This window comes from Clupea harengus, chromosome 1 (genome assembly GCF_900700415.2).
Source record: "Clupea harengus chromosome 1, Ch_v2.0.2, whole genome shotgun sequence".
Lineage (NCBI taxonomy): Eukaryota > Metazoa > Chordata > Actinopteri > Clupeiformes > Clupeidae > Clupea > Clupea harengus.
Window position 1 is genome coordinate 11,579,480 of NC_045152.1, and position 20,000 is coordinate 11,599,479.

Consider the following 20,000-nt stretch of genomic DNA (forward strand, 5'->3'; position numbering starts at 1 on the left):
GAAATGTGTTCCTTCAGTTTTAACCAATCATAATATATCTTACTTTCCATGTGGGTGGAAGTTCACGTCGCACGTACAAACATGAAGATTTGCGATTGGCTTGTTTCCCATTCGCGGCGTGGTGACGCACCGGCTGACTTGGAAAGGGTGAGGGAGGGGTAACTATTTTATACTGTCTATGGGGGAAACCGAATGGAGGCCATCTACATTACAGAGAAAACAATCGAATTCGTATCAGCTCGGAAATATTAAATAATTATATCCTAATTACATAGTGGACTTACTTTACTTGTGGGGAAGGCTCAACCGTGTACTCTTTAAAGTTCGGTCGACTTTCTCTTCCTCTGTTGCCGACAACGTTAGTTCCCTCTTGTTTATATTGTGCAAGCAGATCTTGAGCAGGAGGCCCCGTCTGGCAGTGGGGGAGAAGCGGCCGCCTCGCCTCCGAGTGGGAGTTGAGCGGTTCGGCCTAGTCGTGCACCAAGTAAGTCCAATTGCCCAATTTCCCGCGATAAAGAGAGATCAGCGGATCTCATTTGATCTCACAGATGTCTACTGTAATTAATTAATATGTCAACAGTGTTATGTCATTAAACAAACCAGTGAACGTTGGCCAGTTATTTTTGTTATTTCAATCTTCACGTTTGTGTTATCACTAGCATAGCTAGGCTAGCTAGAGCTATTTGGCTTCCAGGATAGCTAACTCGTTAGCGGCTGTAGCTAATGAGAGCTTGGGTAGCTAATCGTGTTGCTTCTTCTCTTCTAATTTGATTTTAGAGAATATTAATGTTTCAGTTAGCCTTGAACTTTACCTCTGTTGCCAGTGTTTTTTTATTGTTGAAATCACCAACTCCATCGATAAAATACGTCCAGTTTCTGTCGCTGTCAACTAACATTAGTTATTATTAGCTGTCGCTAATTTGCTAGGAAAGCTAACTTAGCAGAACCATGCCAAGGTGCCAAAACAAGCTACCATGGCTCATTAGCCAATATGTGTTGACACCACTTTGAGGCTTGTTGTGGCATGGATACAGTGAATTTGCAGAATCAATGTATCGCTCGTGTCTTTTAACAAGACCTTGTCGTGGTCCACCATAACTTTGAGCTAGCACTATCTATCAAGTCTATCTGGAATTTCGCTAGTTAGCCATCTATTTAGCTAGCTAATGTTTCCTATGCTCAATGTACATTGATGGGTTTGATTCTGTGGCGAACAAATATTTAGCATGTGAAGGTCAGAATTGCTACGTTAGATGTATTAAACTGAACTGATTTTGTGTTGGTCAGTGGCATTAATGGTATCAGGCTAATCTGAGGCATAGTGCAAGTTAGCCATTACAGTGTTGAAGCCAGTCCCAAGTTTGACGTAAATATTGTTTTGATGCATCAGGCATTTGCATCATCTCATTGGTTTTACAGGTCTAATACATGTGACCACGCTAGTTTTGAGTTGTCTGAATTGTTTATTTACTGAAAATTTGAATATTTAGTAGAATAGCACATGGACAACAGTTCCACTTGGATATTCTCGTTTTTAATTTGGCACTAATTGCAAGAGTGAGTCTAAGAAGTTATTTATGGAAACCTCAGTAAACACAAGCCCATTTAGAGTGTATTAACATCACTTGACATTTTGGCATGCTGGTAACTGACACCCACACTTGTCTCTTTGCAGAGAATATGAAACATACGTCACAATGACCTCCAGATTCTACAAAACCTACAGCCGGAAGGGAGGCGATGGCTCCTCCAAGTTCGACGAGGTCTTTTCCAACAAGAAGACCATGAGCACCAAGTGGGGTGAGACCACTTACCGGGCCAAGCTCACCTCCAAGCGGCCCGGTCTCCCAGCCGAAGGGCCCGAGGTCTCCAAGCGCTCGCGCCTGGCGGACGACGACAGCTCCGAAGATCCCTTCGGCTTCGACAGCGACGACGAGTCCAAGCCCAAGCCCGTCTCTTCCCGGGCCAGCGGTCAGAACCGGGGCTCCCCAGCCCGTGCGGAAAGACCCCCCAGCCTGACACTGGAGCCCAACAGTAGGGTGAGTCAGCCGGCCAGTGTTGAGGCGGTGGCCCCCAGCAGAGGGCCTGCGAGGCTGGGCAGCGAGAGGAGCTCGCTCAGGGTGCCGGAGGACCCCAGCCAGATCTTCAGCAGCAACTCACTGGGTAAGAGAGAAGCTCCTGTGAACATGGCACCAACCTGTGAGTTTTATACACGCGTGTACACACACATGTCCTCACACAGTTATATTAATACTCACAAATCTCTTACACTCACAAATCTTTTCATCTCGCAAGGCTCATGCATACACACACACACAGCGTTTAATGTGACACACAAGTAGGGAAGGAACACACACACACACACACACTCCCCAGCTGTGTGTTGTAGGACCGCACATAGGCTACACGTACTTCACAAGCCTGTGATTTTATTTACATTGACAAAAGCGTACACTGATTCTCCTGCCTCCTAATTTGCATCACACACATCTGAATTCCAAACATGGCATGTTCCCTCTCTTTGTGCTGAATTTGGAGCGGTTTTGTTTACTGTGAATTCAAGTAAGGCAGTCCTGTTTGGATGGCTTTCAGGCAGGTCCTCTCTCACACACACACACACACACACACACACACACACACGGCAGAGTGTGTGTTTATGCCAGGACGCTCCAGGTGGCTCTGTAATAGCAAGCTGATGTTTCGCAGCTCACTGATTAAAGAGGATTTACTGAAACGACTTAGACGCTTGTTACCACAGCAGCAAAGTATTCTCTTTAATTTGTATGGCCGATAAGCGCAAATCTCGTAGACAGGATGGACTTGCTCAGCTTGACTGGAGTCCTTGAGAGAGAGAGCGAAAAAGAGAGAGAGTGAGTGTGAGTGTTTTACTCTGTGTATGTGTTGCAGTGGAAGTGGAAGACGTGTAATGTTGTGGGATTACCGTGAGCTCAGTTCTTGCACTATAATTACTGCTATAAACGGCTCACACTCTTGCTGTTTGGGTCCTGCATTAGGAGAGTTGTCAAGCGCCAGCAATAAAGACTTTGGCAGAAGTGTGTGTGTGTGTGTGTGTGTGTGTGTGTGTGTGTGTGTGTGTGTGTGTGTGTGTGTGTGTGGGGGGGGGGGTCATGTGTGAGAGAGAGAGAGAGAGAGAGAGAGAGGATCTAGAAAAAGATGGACAGACAGCAAGAAGAGAGAAGTCAGGAATAACTGAACAAGAGTGATATGGAGAGTGGTGGAGAGAGGGTGAGTTGATTTGTTTTGGAGTGTCAGTGTGAAAGAGTGTGAGGGAGTAGGAGGGTGTGTGGGAGTGTGTGATGGAGGAAGGGAATGTGACCGGGTGAAATGGGTGAGGACAGATAGATGGAAAGATAGAGCCAGAGAAAGAGAGGAGAGGGAGCAAGAGAAAGATAGAGGAGAGAGAGAGCAAGAGAAAGATAGAGGTAGAGACGTGCTGGTATCTGGTGGTTGTGTTTACTCTATCTGTGTTTCCTACTCTGTGTGTGAGAGAGAAATACTGTGTTTGTGAGTGTGTGTGTGTGTACAAGACTGTGAGAGACAGACTGTGTGTGTGTGTACAAGACTGTGTGTGAGAGACTGTGTGTATGGTGTCTATCAGCAGCCCCTGTGTCAGGTCGTTATCAAGGCGCCGACCCAAAATGCCTTAGTGGCGGTGGCTGTCACACACACCTGAGTCATGGGAAGTCAAATGCTGCTGACAGATGTAACCTCATTGTGTGTGTGTGTGTGTGAGGATGTGTTTGGAGGTAGTGAAAACTTGCAGGAGGTTGCTTGATTCTGTCACACACATACACAAAGAGCTATTAAAATGCCTCCAGTATTTTTCACCAGTGTTTGGGGTATATGCAGTTTGTTTTTAATGAGCATCACAACCTTGCTGAAGCCCCATTTAGAATGGCAGGCTTGTGTTGTAGCAATAAAAGTCAGTGTTTATGGATTAGAGGGGGCAGCATGTCTGTGTGCTTCCGACCCGAGGCACATTGATTTAGTACCTTCACCTCACATTCAGTCCTGATCGACCCAACAACTGTGGTGAAACAAGGTGCTAAGAAAACAGACATATACTCCCAGAGAGCCTGGTTAGTGTGTGTGTGTGTGTGTGTGTGTGTGTGTGTGTGTGTGTGTGTGTGTGTGTGTGTGTGTGTGTGTGTGTGTGTGTGTGTGTGTGTGTGTGTGTGTGTGTGTGTGTGTGTGTGTGTGTGTGTGTGTGTGTGTGTGGTGGTGTGGGTGGTGGTGTGTGTGTGTGTGTGTGTGTGTGTGTGCGCGCGCGTCTGTGTCCTGTCCTATGCAGGCGTGGGACATCAGTGTTGAGGGAAGCAGTAGATGTGTGGATCTGATAGTGTCGGCATTGTCGTGCTGCATCTCCGCTTGTCTTATCGACGATCGTGTGTGTGTACGCAGTGTGTGTGCGGCGTGTTGTAAAACGCTGATAAATTCCTCCGCTGGCACGCCAGGACGTTGAAACGACTGCAAAAGGCAAGTTGTGTGTAAGTTCAGTGAGGCTTGGTAAATGACCGCAAAGCTGCATGGAAAGACCATTAGATGATTGCATCGGGTGTGTGTGTGTGTGTGTGTGGTGTGTGTGTGTGTGTGTGTGTGTGTGTGTGTGTGTGTGTGTGTGTGTGTGTGTGTGTGTGTGTGTGTGTGTGTGTGTGTGTGTGTGTGTGTGTGTGTGTGTGTGTGTGTGTGCGCCTGCCTGCCTGCCGTTGGGGGACATAATTGATGGAGGTGGTTTTGTCTACAGGCGTTGTGGGATTTGTGGTCATGCACACTTACGCATGCTCCTGCTTTTAAACACACTCACACTGTCAGTCTCTCATACGCTCTTACTCACTGACTCTCTCTCACACACACACACACACTCACGCACACAATGCACGCACACACTCTCTTACACATACTCGCACACGCATTCTCATACACACGCATGCACTCACACACGCACTCACACACACTCTCATACACAGGCATGCACTCACACACTCTCACACAGCTAATAGTGAACATGACCTCAGACTGTTGACTGTGAGCTCATCTCATCTCGTTTCATGTGATCTCGTCTCGTCTCATTTCATGTGAGCTCATCTCATCTCGTCTCGTCTCATTTCATGTGAGCTCATCTCCTGATGATTGCCGACTGCCCCGATCAATGACAATCCCCCCGCCGTCCCCAGAGAAGCCCACTCACAGCTGCCGTGGCCTGCTATGGTTTCAGTCACCACCATGGATGATGGTCTCTCTCTGACTCTGTGTTTCAGTGACCACCATGGATGATGGCTCTCTCTGACTGTTTTTGAGGGCATCATTTATCTCTCCTTTAGTACTGGAAAGAGACAACTGGAGCATGTTTGGGCGAAATGTTTTGTCATATATTTGTGAGTGCGCGTCTAGAATAAGCCTACCCCTCTTTGTCAGTACGCACGTGAGGGGACTGCTGAACTTCATGACCTGTGGGGTTTTTTAGTCTCGTGTTAAAGGAATGCTGCTGACTAAAGCTTAGACAAGCTCCTTAGCAGAGATATAGGTCTACACCTGAAGTAAGCTGTGTCAATGAGTGTGTGTTTTAAGACGGAAAAGAATTTGTGTGTGTGTGACACCAGCAGGCCTCATCCGGTGACCTAAAAAGGCTCATTTAAAGGCTCTACTCCACCTAGAAGAGGCTTGGGCGATGTTGGCGTGATGTGGTCAGAGGGTCACGACTCATGAGCTACTGCTGATGTGGCATGACATTAGCAGTTCACACTAAAATACACACACACACACACACACAACATAGCACAGTTCTTTCTATATTTGATTCTATATCTATTCTTATATTTAAATGTGTAAGTGATGAAGGGGGTGAGTGGATCCTAATGGTTCACAGAAACACACACTCTGCTTTAACCACAAACACACTCTTCCCTCCTTGAAACTTCTCGGTGCATCGGCATGAAACAGCACAGCGTAGAGCAGCACAGCCCTTACACAATGTTGTCCAGCATAGCACAGCACGCTATATAACACAGGAAAGGGAAGGGAAGGGAAGGGAACACCCGGAAAAGCGTAAATGTCCTCTTTAATGCAGGAGTCCCACCTCACAGCACTTTGTGCTTTATGCAGCATCATGTGTTCCTGCAGCTCATAACCCAGCAGATGTCTGTCATTGTAAATGTCACGTACACGTCACATTCTTAAAGCATGTGTGTGCTGCAGGGGTGTCTAAGGTCCTGGTGGGTGGGTGGGTGGGGTGAGGGGGGCTCTCAGAAAACACACACTCACAGCCTGTGTGCAAACACACACTCACAGTACATTCACAGCTCATGTCCCTCCTTACAACGGTGTGGACTCCAGACGCATGTCTGGTTCTGTTCCACACACACACACACACACACACACACACACACACACACACACACACACACACACACACAGCAGGGATCTATTCTACTAGGCCGGAGTTTCAGGAACAACCTCGTGTGTGTGTGTGTGTGTGTGTGTGTGTGTGTGTGTGTGTGTGTGTGTGTGTGTGTGTGTGTGTGTGTGTGTGTGTGTGTGTGTGTGTGTGTGTGTTGAATCACAGAAGAAACTGGGCCGAATTGAAAATGAAAGAATGCAGTGGGCCGCCGCCGCTGCTTCGTTCAGCACAGGGGAACCCTGCTGTGTGTCCAAACGCTGCAGAACAAAGCATGTTGGGCCTGTGAAACGCGCTATTCAAGGCGCAAGGCAGAGCTCTATAATAGGCTCAACCGCCCCATGCCCAGTGCCTTCAGCCGCATGCCTCCTGCTCGCCTCTAAGCCACTCTATATGGAGGAACATCAGCAGCCAAACAGCCACTCATGGAATTAATACCAGGAATATCCCATGAAGCTCAGCACAATATCCATTTGCCAGAGCCTAAATACCATTCCACATGATGGAAGAGTCTATATACCATTCCACATGATGGAAGAGTCTATATACCATTCCACATGATGGTCTATATACCATTCCACATGATGGAAGATCAGCCAAAGCTTAAAGAGAGCCTATTAAAGCCTACTGTGCTCGTGTTTAGTGTTCGTCAGTTTATTTTTGGGTTCTAGAATGGATATTCTAGTCTACGGACTGAAATTAAATTTACGAGCTTCAGTGTTCCAAAAAACACACTCTCCAGCACACGTAGGCATCTCTAAGAGCCCCTGTGTGTGTGTGTGTGTGTGTGTGTGTGTGTGTGTGTGTGTGTGTGTGTGTGTGTGTGTGTGTGTGTGTGTGTGTGTGTGTGTGTGTGTGTGTGTGTGTGTGTGTGTGTGATGAGGACTCGCACTCTCCAGCACACGTAGGCATCTCTCGAAGCCCCACAGTGAGGCCACCAGCTTCTCCTTATCCTCCTCCTCACTCAGGTTCTCCACACACTCTTTCACTGCAGTGTGTGTGTGTGTGTGTGTGTGTGTGTGTGTGCGCGCATGCTCAGGTTCACCACAGATGTGTGTGTGTGTGTCTGAGAGAGATGCATAGACACAGGTTTGGGCAGGGTGAGGAGTGGAGTGGGTGGGAATGAGGGAGAGTGTGACAACAAAGGAAGGATGGGTGGAGAGAGAGAGGGATGGGGAGAGTGAGAGAATGGGATGGGTAGAGAGAGTGGGATTGGGAGAGTGAGAGAATGGGATAATGGCTGAAAGGGAAGGATTGTATGGGAATGAGAGACAATGGGGATAGAGTCTGTGTGTGTGTGAGTGTGTGTGTGTGTGGGGGGGGGTAGATTGTATGTGTGAGAGTCTGTGTGATTAAAAGAGAGAGAGAGAGCTGCGGAAATGAGAGAAATGTAGACTGCAAAGAATGCTTTCTCTCGCACAAGAAGAGGAGTGCAAATGAAGAAGTAGAAAGCGTCACAGAATGAGAGTGAGTGACTCAGAGTGAAACTGGATGGAGAGATGGCAGGGCCTGATCGTACGTTCAGGCAGCTGGGAATTTGGAATGTTGCCATTCGGGAATGTTCACATGACTGCAGCTGTATTGGCCGTTAGATAAGTAGCTAGCCAGGAGGCTAACGTTGCGCTGGGCTCATGAAAACTAGCTACATGACGAAGACAAAGTTACTAAAGTAAACCGCAAAGTATCACAATCACCTGCACTAATGAGTGTGGTGATGAATAACGAAGGGATTCGTGTTTGTTCTCAGAGCAGATATTTTTACCGGTCCCCACAAACGTTGCCATGTTCAGTGACATCAGAGCAGATATTTTTACCGGTCCCCACAAACGTTGCCATGTTCAGTGACATCAGAGCAGATATTTACCTTGCACCACAAACGTTGCCATGTTCAGTGACATCAGAGCAGATATTTACCGGTCACCACAAACGTTGCCATGTTCAGTGACATCAGAGCAGATATTTACCGGTCACCACAAACTTTGCCATGTTCAGTGACATCAGACCTACTTCTTGGAGCTCTTGAAAACCTCCCGCTTTCTTTGTGGGATCTTCCTAGTTCGACAGGCGTTTGGGCGTGTTCTCCTGCTCGGACGTTGGAACTTCCCACTTCCCAGTTGCTCTTGAACGCAGCATGAGGGAAAGAGAGAGAGTGTGTGTGTGTGTGTGTGTGTGTGTGTGTGTGTGTGTGTGTGTGTGTGTGTGTGTGTGTGTGTGTGTTCAGTTCAGGCTGTGTGAGTCCATTGGAGTGGACAGCAGTGGAAAACCTTAATCAATCTACATTGATTCTAGTAACTCTATTACTCTATTAACTCATCATTAATTAAACTCTTGCGCTCTCTCTCTCTCTCTCTCTCACACACTCCCTCTCTCTCTCCTTCTTCCTCTCCCTCTCTCTCTCTCACACACTCCCTCTCTCTCTCCTTCTTCCTCTCCCTCTCTCTCTCGCTGTTGATTATTCCATGGATCTGCTTACTGAAAGCAACTTACTCTCCACCTGTGTACATCATAGAATGGGCCAGGCCACTAGCCCTCCAGGTGCCTTGAGACGGAGCTAAATAAAGTTGAGTAGAGTTATTCTGTTATTCTACTCCAGGTGCCTTGAGACGGAGCTAAATAAAGTTGAGTAGAGTTATTCTGTTATTCTACTCCAGGTGCCTTGAGACGGAGCTAAATAAAGTTGAGTAGAGTTATTCTGTTATTCTACTCCAGGTGCCTTAAGACGGAGCTAAATAAAGTTGAGTAGAGTTATTCTGTTATTCTGCTCCAGGTGCCTTGAGACGGAGCTAAATAAAGTTGAGTAGAGTTATTCTGTAATTCAACTCCAGGTGCCTTAAGACGGAGCTAAATAAAGTTGAGTAGAGTTATTCTGTTATTCTACTCCAGCCATATGTGTGCACAGTCTTGAACAGTAATGGTAGTAATTAGAGATGTGTGCTGACCTAGGCAGGCTAATGGGAGGGGTTGGGACGTGTGTGTGTGTGTGTGTGTGTGCGTGCAGACGAGTGTGCTTTCAGACAGTGTTTTGACTGGCTCAGGGCAGGAGTGTAATTGTTCAGTTTTGTGTGGGCTAATTGTTTTAGATGGTTTGTGTGTAATGTCTGAGCACCTCTCCTTGTCTGGCCCTGGTTCTCCTCTCCTCTCCTCTCCTCTCCTCTTCTCTCCTCTTCTTATCGATTGAGGAGGTAATTGAGGCCATATGTTTTATTTTTTTTTAATGCCCCTGTGGTTGAACTCGTCAAGAGCAGATAATCGTCCTGAGGATGAGGAGAGAGAGGGAGGAAGAACAGATGATGGTCCTGAGGATGAGGGGGTAGAAAGAAAGGAGGAGGGCGACTGGCATCCGCTTGATATCGTCGGGTCACACACACAAACTCAGACACACGCGTTTTTTTTACTCTTTAGATTATTACGTTTTTTATTTTCTAAAATCTTTTTTTCACTGAAGGGCGAATAACAGAGGTTTGAGAAAGAAGACTTGTTCACCTTATAGAGGAAGGAAGAAAAATAGGCCATGACAAACCCAACTCAATTTATGTGTTAAGAGCCTGTCACCTTCTATGAATAATGGCCTCATTGTGCCAAGAAAGAATTAAATCACACCCATGAAGAAAATAACCCTTGGGCTTTTTTTTTTTTGACATATTTATGTTGAAGCTATGTCTAGCCTTAGCGATTTTGAGCGCACGATTTCTTGGTCATTTAACAGCCATCTAGACAAATACAGTGCAGTAGCTTGAACAGCGTGGAAGACCCACTGAACACACATATCAACACAACAAGCTTTTGTTGCATTTTCCATGAACTGAAATAATAGTTCCTGTAAAAAACGGTTTCTGTGCACAGATTCATATCTGTAGCCATAGTCAGGGGGAGTCCAGAGTTCCCTAGTTAATGCATTTTCTTTGAACTTTTGTTCAGTATATTTTGTTCTGCGCCATTCCTGACTAACCCTGCCCCCCTCCCCCCCATCTGCCCCCCAGATCAGAGCCCGAGTCTTACCCCCTCGTGGCTGAGCGACCCGCCAGACCGCCACAAGAACTGGTACAAGAACGCGTCGGAGAGTGACCGGCGACCGCACGCCCAGACCGCCACACTCCGCACGGAGACGTCCAGCTCACCGCAGGATGCCTGGGACCTCCTGGTGGGCCTCCACTCCACCTCCACGGCCCCCGCGCCCCCAGAATCCCCCGCCCCCCGAGACCCCTTTTCCTGGGTGCTAGCGGGCCGGGCCAACACCACCACCAACGCCGCCGGGCGGGAACGCAGACCGGAGCCTCGACTGGAGCCTCGACTGGAGCCTCGACTGGAGCCCCGACTGGAGCCCCGACTGGAGCAGCACCACACGGAGGAACCCGTGGAACCGGCGGAACCGGCCGAGCTGGAGGACCACTCTCAGCTGCAGTCGCTGCTCCAACGCAACAGCAACTGCCGGACGTACCGGCGGCCCAACAAGGGCAAGCCCTCCGGCACGGACACTCTGGAAGCCGGCGCCAGGTCGGGGGTCGCGGGCCCGGGGTCAGAGGTCACGCAGACCGTCAGCCGAGGCCCGGGCGGGCGGACGCGGGACTACACGGTGCTGCACCCGTCCTCGCTGTCGGCGTGTAATGTGACCATCCAGGAGCAGATGGCGCGCACCGTGGACGACCTGAGCACCGGAGGAGGCGCCACGGCGACGGTGGTCGCCACGGTAACGGACCCCGGTGAGGCTGGACGCCTCAAGAAGAAGGCAGAGACGGCCCCCGCCAAAACCCCAAGGTGGGCATCAAGGAGTTGGGTGCGGGGAGGGAGGGGGGTGCATTGGGGACATATGCAGCATTATATTGTAGAAGAGCCTGGGCTGGAATGGGAATAGCAATATAGACAGAAACAAATAAAGAAATAAGAAAATAAATGAAGGAGTGAATGAAGGAAGGAAGGAGTGAGTGAATGAGTGAAGGAAGGAAGGAGTGAGTGAGTGAGTGAATGAATGAATGAAGGAGTGAGTGAGTGAGTGAGTGAATGAATGAATGAATGAAGGAGTGAGTGAATGAATGAATGAATGAAGGAGTGAGTGAATGAATGAATGAAGGAGTGAGTGAATGAATTGAAGGAGTGAATGAAGGAAGGAGTGCGTGAGTGAATGAAGGAGTGCGTGAGTGAATGAAGGAGTGAGTGAATGAATGAAGGAGTGAGTGAATGAAGGAGTGAGTGAATGAATGAAGGAGTGAGTGAATGAATGAAGGAGTGAGTGAATGAATTGAAGGAGTGAATGAAGGAAGGAGTGCGTGAGTGAATGAAGGAGTGCGTGAGTGAATGAAGGAGTGAGTGAGTGAATGAAGGAGTGAATGCATGAATGAATGAATGAATGAATGAGTGAGTGAATGAATGAAGAAGTGAATGATGAATGAACCAATGAAGAAGTGAGCGTTTGATGAAGGTGACATTTGTTTTGCCCTCACACACTCTGTGCTTATCAGCTGTTTCTCACCCTGTGTGTGTGTGTGTGTGTGTGTGTGTGTGTGTGTGTGTGTGTGTGTGTGTGTGTGTGTGTGTGTGTGTGTGTGTGTGTGTGTGTGTGTGTGTGTGTGTGTGCGTCTTCACACTTTAGGTCCAAGCCGGCCCAGTCCAAATCTAAGAAGTGGGACTCCAGGCTTGACCTCTTTGGTTTTGACGACGAGGGTGGCCATGGCAATGACCCCTCTGACCCTTTGGCGACCTCTGGCTGCTCCAGTTACAAAATCCAGTACTTTGGCTTCGATGACCTCAGCGAGAGCGATGAAGACGAGGATGAGGATTCTCCCGCCGCGCAGAGGAGGAGGGCGAGGAAGAAGGCGAAGGCAGAGGCCAAAGCCAGAGCATCTGAGCTCGGGACGACCGAGTCCACGGAGTCCACGGCAACGGAGTCCCCGGCAACAGAAGCCATGTCGGCCGTGACGACAGCTGCAGTGTCGTCTTCGGTTATCCAGTCTGTGCCGAGAGAGATGACCGAGAGACTGACCAGCAGCGGCAGCAGAACAGGTCAGAAATGGAGCCAGAGGGCACAGCTGGTGACACACACACACATAGAAAGAAAGTTGTACTACTGTCTCTGACACACATATTCACACAAACAGTCACTTCATCTCCTGCATTCCGTACACACACACACACACACACACACACACACACACTGTTACCACCAAAGCTCGTACAGACCACAAAAGGGGACGCGACAACCATGCAAAGTTTAAAGGAGTCAGAAGAGTGTTGGAGGTGTAGGGAGACGGGTCAGATAAGTGTGAGGCCGTAAAGTTGTGTGACCTGTGACATGACCCCTTCTCTGACCTTTGACCCCAGGGTACGCAGAGCTCATGGAAGAGCGGCTAGTGAGCAGCAGAGCTTCGCCCACACCTCAAGAGCGGATCCGAGAGGGCAGCCGCAAGATCTTTGGACCAAAGAAGGTGAGGGAGTGTGTCTGTGTGTCGAGTAGGAAATGGAGCTAACACAGATATCAAGTCGTGTGTGTGTGTGTGTGTGTTGACGTTGAAATTAATTTCTCAGCCCTCTCTCAGGCTCTTTCCTTGATGGTTTGCTTTGAAATGCGTGGTGCTTTCCCTCCGAATGGTATGGGCTGTAATTAGGCCCTGATCTGTGGCTTGTGTTTGAAGGAGATGGTGGACTCGCTGCTTGACTTGCTGCCTGACTTGCTGCCTGACTCTCTGCTTGACTCGGCTCTAATTATTTTCCCTGACAGATAAGCTTTTAAAGTTTCTGAACTTGATCCTCCGTCTTGCCAGGGGAAAACACACCCACACAGCCTGTCTGTGCTCTTTCTCTCTCACACACACACGCTCACACACTCACATTCACACATGCATACGCTCAAACACGCATGGTACACAGTACTTACCAATTAATATATGTGCGCACGCACACACACACACACACACACACACACACACACACACACACACACACACACACACACACAGGTTATTTCAGTGTTGATGAATCAGTACAGTCTGACTCAGACAAACCGCTCTGTCCTCTTCTCATGTCTCCGTGTCACAGAACAAAACGATCTAATCCCCACAGAAGAGGCCCTATTTCTGATCTAATCCCCACAGAAGAGGCCGTATTTCTTTTACTCTGAAAGGTGTTGTTAGTGTGGTACGATCTAATCCCCACAGAATAGCCATATTTCTTTTACTCTGAAAGGTGTTGTTAGTGTGGTACGATCTAATCCCCACAGAAGAGGCCGTATCTCTGATCTAATCCCCACAGAAGAGGCCGTATTTCTGATCTAATCCCCACAGAAGAGGCCCTATTTCTGATCTAATCCCCACAGAAGAGGCCCTATTTCTTTGACTCTGAAAGGTGTTGTTAGTGTGGTACGATCCAGAATAGGCCGTATTTCTGATCTAATCCCCACAGAAGAGGCCGTATTTCTTTGACTCTGAGAGGTGTTGCTAGTGTGGTGGAACAGGTTTGAGTGCCCAGATTCAACCTGATTCAGGGTGGGCATGAACCTGATTCAGGGTGGGCATCAACCTGATTCAGGGTGGGCATCACCCGGCGGTGAAATGAACGGTCTTGAGCACATGAGGCATTCTCATAAGTCAGTTTGGATAAGAGTGTCTGCTGCACACTAAAGCTCCCCCCCCCCCCCCCCTTTAAACTCAGCGAGTCTTGACTGAGTGGTGTTTAGTGCTTACTGTGTTAGGTTACACATAACATTGAGATACTGTAAACCAAGTTGCGTGGTTAACTTGTGAGGGTTTTTGGGTTTAAGAGTCTGGGTTAGTGTGTGGGGAAGGTGTGATGTTCAAATCCCCTGTTCTACTCGATGGAGGTAACTGACAATAGTTGGGCAAAGTCATCAGTAACAATGGCAGAGTATCTTGGAGGTCTGTAAATGGTTAAAAATAACATTTTGGGAATGAAGAGAGAGGCTGTGTTTTCTTGGCTCTGTGTCAGGTCCACCACAGGGGGGGGGGGGGGGGGGGTGTGTGTGTGTGTGTGGTGAGAATGGGTGTGTGTTTGTCATTGGCTCGCTGAGCAGTTCACCATGGGGGGGGGGGGGGGTTGTGGATCACTCTCACCCCCCACTACTGTATGTGAGCACACACTGCCAGGAGAGATCTTTACTTATTCACATTGGATTAAAGTCCTGCTGTGTGTGTGTGTGTGTGTGTGTGTGTGTGTGTGTGTGTGTGTGTGTGTGTGTGTGTGTGTAGGGGAGGCAACTCTTGTCCTTTTGTGTTTTACTTTTAATATCCTGGGCTATTTGTTTTTGTTGTGCATGCCGTGTGTGTTTTGGGGTGGGTGTGTGTGTGTGTGTCTCTTATTTGGCATCCACTGACAGTCCTGCTGTCTGAGAAGTGCTGGCAGTCTATTGAGGGAAAGTGTGGTGATTTTTCTTTGAAAGACCATATTGTGTGTGTGTGTGTGTGTGTGTGTGTGTCTCCTCAGAGGTATGTGTGTCTGAGGACTGGTCCTACCTGTTGATGAAGTACTTCCCTAAGTGGCAGACACGCATACCTCCTGAGGAGACACACACACACACACACACACACACACACACACACACACACGCTCCACTGAAAGTCAACTCAAACTCAAACATAGCCCATGGAGATAATGAGGTGGATATGTGTGTTTTTAAAAAGGAAGACGTGAAACATGAAATTGATAATAGACTGACACACACACACCAAACACGCAACACTAATATGGTCTTTCAAAGAAAAATCAACACACCATGTTGCCTTTCTTCTGCCATAGTCTTGGCTGCTGCTGTATGTTGAGATGATGTTGTGTCATGTTCATTGTTATTTTTTTGACATGTTAGTAATGACTGTAACCCAATGGTAACGTGTACGTGTACGTGTACGTGTACGTGTACGTGTACGTGTGCGTGTGCGTGTGTGTGTGTGTGCGTGTGCGTGTGCGTGTGCGTGTGCGTGTGTGTGTGTGTGTGTGTGTGTGTGTGTGTGTGTGTGTGTGTGTCCAGTCTCCAACGAAAGCTGTGTATAACGCCAGACACTGGAACCATGCAGAAGAAGAGGAACCTCTCCCCCCACCCTCACGGTCACAGACAACACCAGTGAGTGTATATACACACACACACACACACACACACCCCAGCTGACCCCGTGGATCTCTCTGGTCCTCTCATCCTCCTCTACTGCCTCCACTTTCTCAGTTTCCATTTCTTCATCTTCTCCTGATCTTGTTTCCTGTTCATCTCTCTCTGGCGCTGTGTCCTTTATTCTCTCATTCTCTCTCTCTCTCTCTCTCTCTCTCTCTCTAATCTTCACTCTCTCTGTTTCTCTCGCTCTGTTTCTATCTCTTTGTCTGTCGATACCATGCTGAAGAGTGGCCAGGTTTGCATCAATCCCACGCAAATGAGATCAGGAGAAAGCAGCACCACACCGCCTACGCGCACACACACACACACACACACAAAACATGCATACACATAGACATGGCCTGTGCTTTGATTTCCTTTGCCTCACTTGTTCATGTATTGTGTGTGAGTCCCCCAACCTTTAGGCTCTCACTCTGAAGCACAGGGGCCCTCATCCCTGGACCTTCTCTCTTGTGTTGAGACCACATCTATAGTCATGCTAAGCTGAGACGAGAGAGACGACGACTCCTCTCTGTCTCTTCTCTGTCTCTTCGTGATGTGTGTGTGTGTGTGTGTGTGTGTGTGTGTGTGTGTGTGTCAGTCATGTTTCTCTTTCTTTCTTCCCTCTCCTTTCCCCTCCATCTCCTCCTGTTCTTTCCCACTGTTGTCCTCCTGTCTTCTCTTCTGACTCTTCCGCTCCTCTCCTTCACTCTTTTTTTTTTTTTTCTTCCTTTCTCCACCCCCCCCCCCTCGATCACTCGCTCCCTAACCTTTTCCTCTCCTCTCTCTCGTGTGTGTTGCTCTCTCCTCTCTCGTGTGTGTTGCTCTCTCCTCTCTCGTGTGTGTTGCTCTCTCCTCTCTCGTGTGTGTTGCTCTCTCCTCTCTCGTGTGTGTTGCTCTCTTCTCTCTCCTCTCTCGTGTGTGTTGTTCTCTCTCTCCTCTCTCGTGTGTGTTGCTCTCCTCTCTCCTCTCTCGTGTGTGTTGCTCTCCTCTCTCCTCTCTTGTGTGTGTTGCTCTCCTCTCTCCTCTCTCGTGTGTGTTGCTCTCCTCTCTCCTCTCTCGTGTGTGTTGCTCTCCTCTCTCCTCTCTTGTGTGTGTTGCTCTCTCCTCTCTTGTGTGTGTTGCTCTCTCCTCTCTCGTGTGTGTTGCTCTCTCCTCTCTCGTGTGTGTTGCTCTCTCCTCTCTCGTGTGTGTTGCTCTCTCCTCTCTCGTGTGTGTTGCTCTCTCCTCTCTCCTCTCTCGTGTGTGTTGCTCTCCTCTCTCCTCTTCGTGTGTGTTGCTCTCTCCTCTCTCGTGTGTGTTGCTCTCTCCTCTCTCGTGTGTGTTGCTCTCTCCTCTCTCGTGTGTGTTGCTCTCTCCTCTCTCCTCTATAATGTGTGTTGCTCTCTCCCCCCAGGCCGGAGCTCCAGGCCGCAGTGGCAGCAGTAGTGGCAGCAGCAGCAGTAGTGGCAGCAGCAGTGGCAGCAGCAGCAGCAGCAAAGACTCCAACTCCCATAAGGACGATGGGCTCTTCAAAGCCCCGGCTCCTCCTCCAAAGGTCACCAAGACACTCATCATACCGATGGAGCCGATCAGGACAACGTCACGACACTGAGTTGCAGGAGAGAGCACAAAGAGGTGAGCACACACACACACACACACACACACACACGTACACACACGTGCACACAAACACGTAGATATACAGAAGCGCACAGATCTTCTTATCTGAATGATGCAGCACAATGATAATAATCAAAATGGCTTTGCAGATGCACACACACACACACACACACACACACGCACGCACCTCTACTACAAGGTGTAGGCTTGTTTTAGTCAATGTATAACTGACGTGGTTGTCACCATGGTAACAGTCCATTTTGTCATCTAGTCCATATTATCCATTTTGTAACTAAGGGATTGTGTGCATCGTTCATTGATGTCGGATGGAATTAACATTCTTAAGAAAAAGCAGCATTGTTACACAGTCTAAGTCTAAACCAATTGGGTTCCTTGCTGTTTTTGGGTGGGTGGGTTTAACACACACACACACACACACACACACACACACACACACACACACACACACACACACTTATTCTGTTTTCATTTTAATGTTTTTCTCTCCGTTCTCCATTCTGATTCACGGCATCTTATTGACTTCACCAAACCCCCTGTTGAATTGTCCTGCCACAAACAAAAAACACATTGTTTGAACATTTCAATTTGTAATCGCTTCCTCTCTTTATATCTCTCTCTCTCTCTCTCCTGTGTCTCTCTCTCTCTCTCTCTCCTGTGTCTTTCTCTCTTTCTGTCCATAGTTGTTTACTGTGGTTCAGCACGTGAAGCACTTCAATGATGTTGTGGAGTTTGGGGAGAATCAGGAGTTCACAGACGACTTTGAGTACCTCGCCACTGGCCTAAAGACTGGAGAACCCTTAAACACACGCTGCCTCAGGTACACACACACACACACACACACACAGACTTGCACACTCACACACACACACACACACACACACATTCTCGCACACACACACACACACACACACACACACACACATTCTCACTCACTCTCTCTCTCTCTCTCTCTCTCTGCAGTGTTATCAGTCTGGCCTCCAGATGTGCGACTCCGAGCTTCAGGATGCACCTGAGAGCGAGAGGGAAAGTTGCACAGGTCTTCAAGACACTCAGCGATGCACCCCAGCATCCGGTATGACAACCACACACACTGCACAACACACACACACCACGCACAACACACACACACCACGCACAACACACACACACCACGCACACAATGCAAAGAACAATAATACACATACACACACCATACAAAACCTAAAACACACACACAAAACCAAAAACACATTGCAAAAAAAAAACCTAATACACACACACACAGAGGACACGCATATAAACACACACCACGCACAACAATACGCCACCACAAATGCTCAGTGATACACCTTGGAAGAAATCCCCCCTGTCGTACACACATACACAAGCATGAATGCCAACGCCTGGAGGTGAAATCTGGGCTTCTTAAGATGCTCTTCTGGTTGTCTCTCTCCGTGTCCCTGTTCCTGTTCCTGTCTCTGTGTCTCTTTCCCACAGTAGAATCTCTTAGATGTCCTGCTGTCTACGTCCAGTTTGAACTACAGTGTTTTTATGCTCTTGTTGTTTTGCTATAAAAACTTTCTTTTTCTTTTTAATTTACTGTCTTTTCCGTTTCTGTCCCGTGGTGTCTCACCAGAACCTGGCGCTGTGCACGGCGTCCCTGATGTACATTCTGAGTCGGGACCGGCTAAATATGGACCTGGACCGGGCCTGCCTGGAGCTGATGATCCGGCTGCTGGAGCTGGAGCAGGACGGCACCGCACGGGTCCAGCTCACCGCCAAAGAGATGGCCAAGGTCAAGGAGAAGATCCGCAAGCTCTGTGAGACCGTCCACAACAAGCACCTGGACCTGGAGAACATCACGGTCAGCGCACGGCCTCGGGACACATCTCACTCACACACTCTTGGACACCTCACTCTCACACACTCTTATCTCACTCTCACCCACTCTCACATCTCACTCACACACTCCCTCATCTCACTCTCACACACTCCCTCATCTCACTCCCTCATCTCACTGTCACTCTCACTCAAAGTTGCTTGACTGTGTTGATACAGTGTTGCCAAAGCGAGTTATTGCAACAATAGAATAATAGCCAGTATGTCACAGTAACAAACTCTATCTTTTCTTTCTCTATTTTCTTTTTTAATTTAATTTCCCTGGTCCTCCTCTCTCTCTTCCCTTCTCTCGCTCTCTCTTTCAAACATTTTTTTTTTATGGGAGTAAAAGACCTCATTCACTTGACTTGCTGTAACACTTCAAACATAACAACCTGATCCCACCTGACCTACAGAAAAGCAGACAAGCCAACTTTGTCCTCGCTAGGCTTCCATACTGTAGAAGCAGAGATGGGTGGATTAGTTATGATTTGCCATCCTGTCCTCTGTCATCCCTTCTTAAGTGAAACAAGTCAGCGTCACACACACCAGGATTCCCCCCCCCCCCCCCTAATCTGGAGATGTGTTTTTGGTTCGATGTCTCCTCTAAACCATGTATGACTTCAGGCAGGGACAAATGCAGAGACAAATTGTTCACTAGGTGCAGTTTTGGCAACAACTTGAAAATTATTATTTTAAAAGTTATTTTTATTCAGAAATGATTGCTTTTTTTTTACCTTGCCTCCTAGCCTTACCCCATCTAGTGGCAGAGAGTGCTACTGCAAGCCCAAAATAAGGCCTGATGTTCCGCGGCTTGGCCACTATGATGGCTGGCATCATCATCATCATCGCCGCCGCCTTTGAATAAGAAAAGTAGGCCCTAATTAAGCCCAGCCGGAGCGGAGTGAGTTCCCATTAGGGAAGCGGGGCTCAGTGGGGTCTGATTACAGCTCTTTCACGGTGACTCACCGCGTCATCACAGGGAGCCGTGTGGGAAGCCATCTTTGTTCCATCACG

At 48.3% G+C, this 20,000-nt stretch overlaps 1 protein-coding gene across 1 annotated transcript in view; it reads left to right on the forward strand.

Annotated features, from left to right (window-relative positions):
* The first annotated feature begins 145 nt into the window (after positions 1-145).
* waplb (WAPL cohesin release factor b) overlaps positions 146-20,000 on the forward strand; it is a 33,683-nt gene continuing 13,828 nt past the window's right edge. Inside the window, 11 exon segments of the mRNA XM_012828735.3 lie at positions 146-484; positions 1,676-2,163; positions 10,396-11,170; positions 12,003-12,412; positions 12,731-12,834; positions 15,387-15,479; positions 16,900-17,068; positions 17,071-17,120; positions 17,807-17,943; positions 18,087-18,198; positions 18,742-18,969. Coding sequence (XP_012684189.2) covers positions 1,698-2,163; positions 10,396-11,170; positions 12,003-12,412; positions 12,731-12,834; positions 15,387-15,479; positions 16,900-17,068; positions 17,071-17,120; positions 17,807-17,943; positions 18,087-18,198; positions 18,742-18,969 — 2,544 coding nt within the window. The 5' untranslated portion in view covers positions 146-484; positions 1,676-1,697.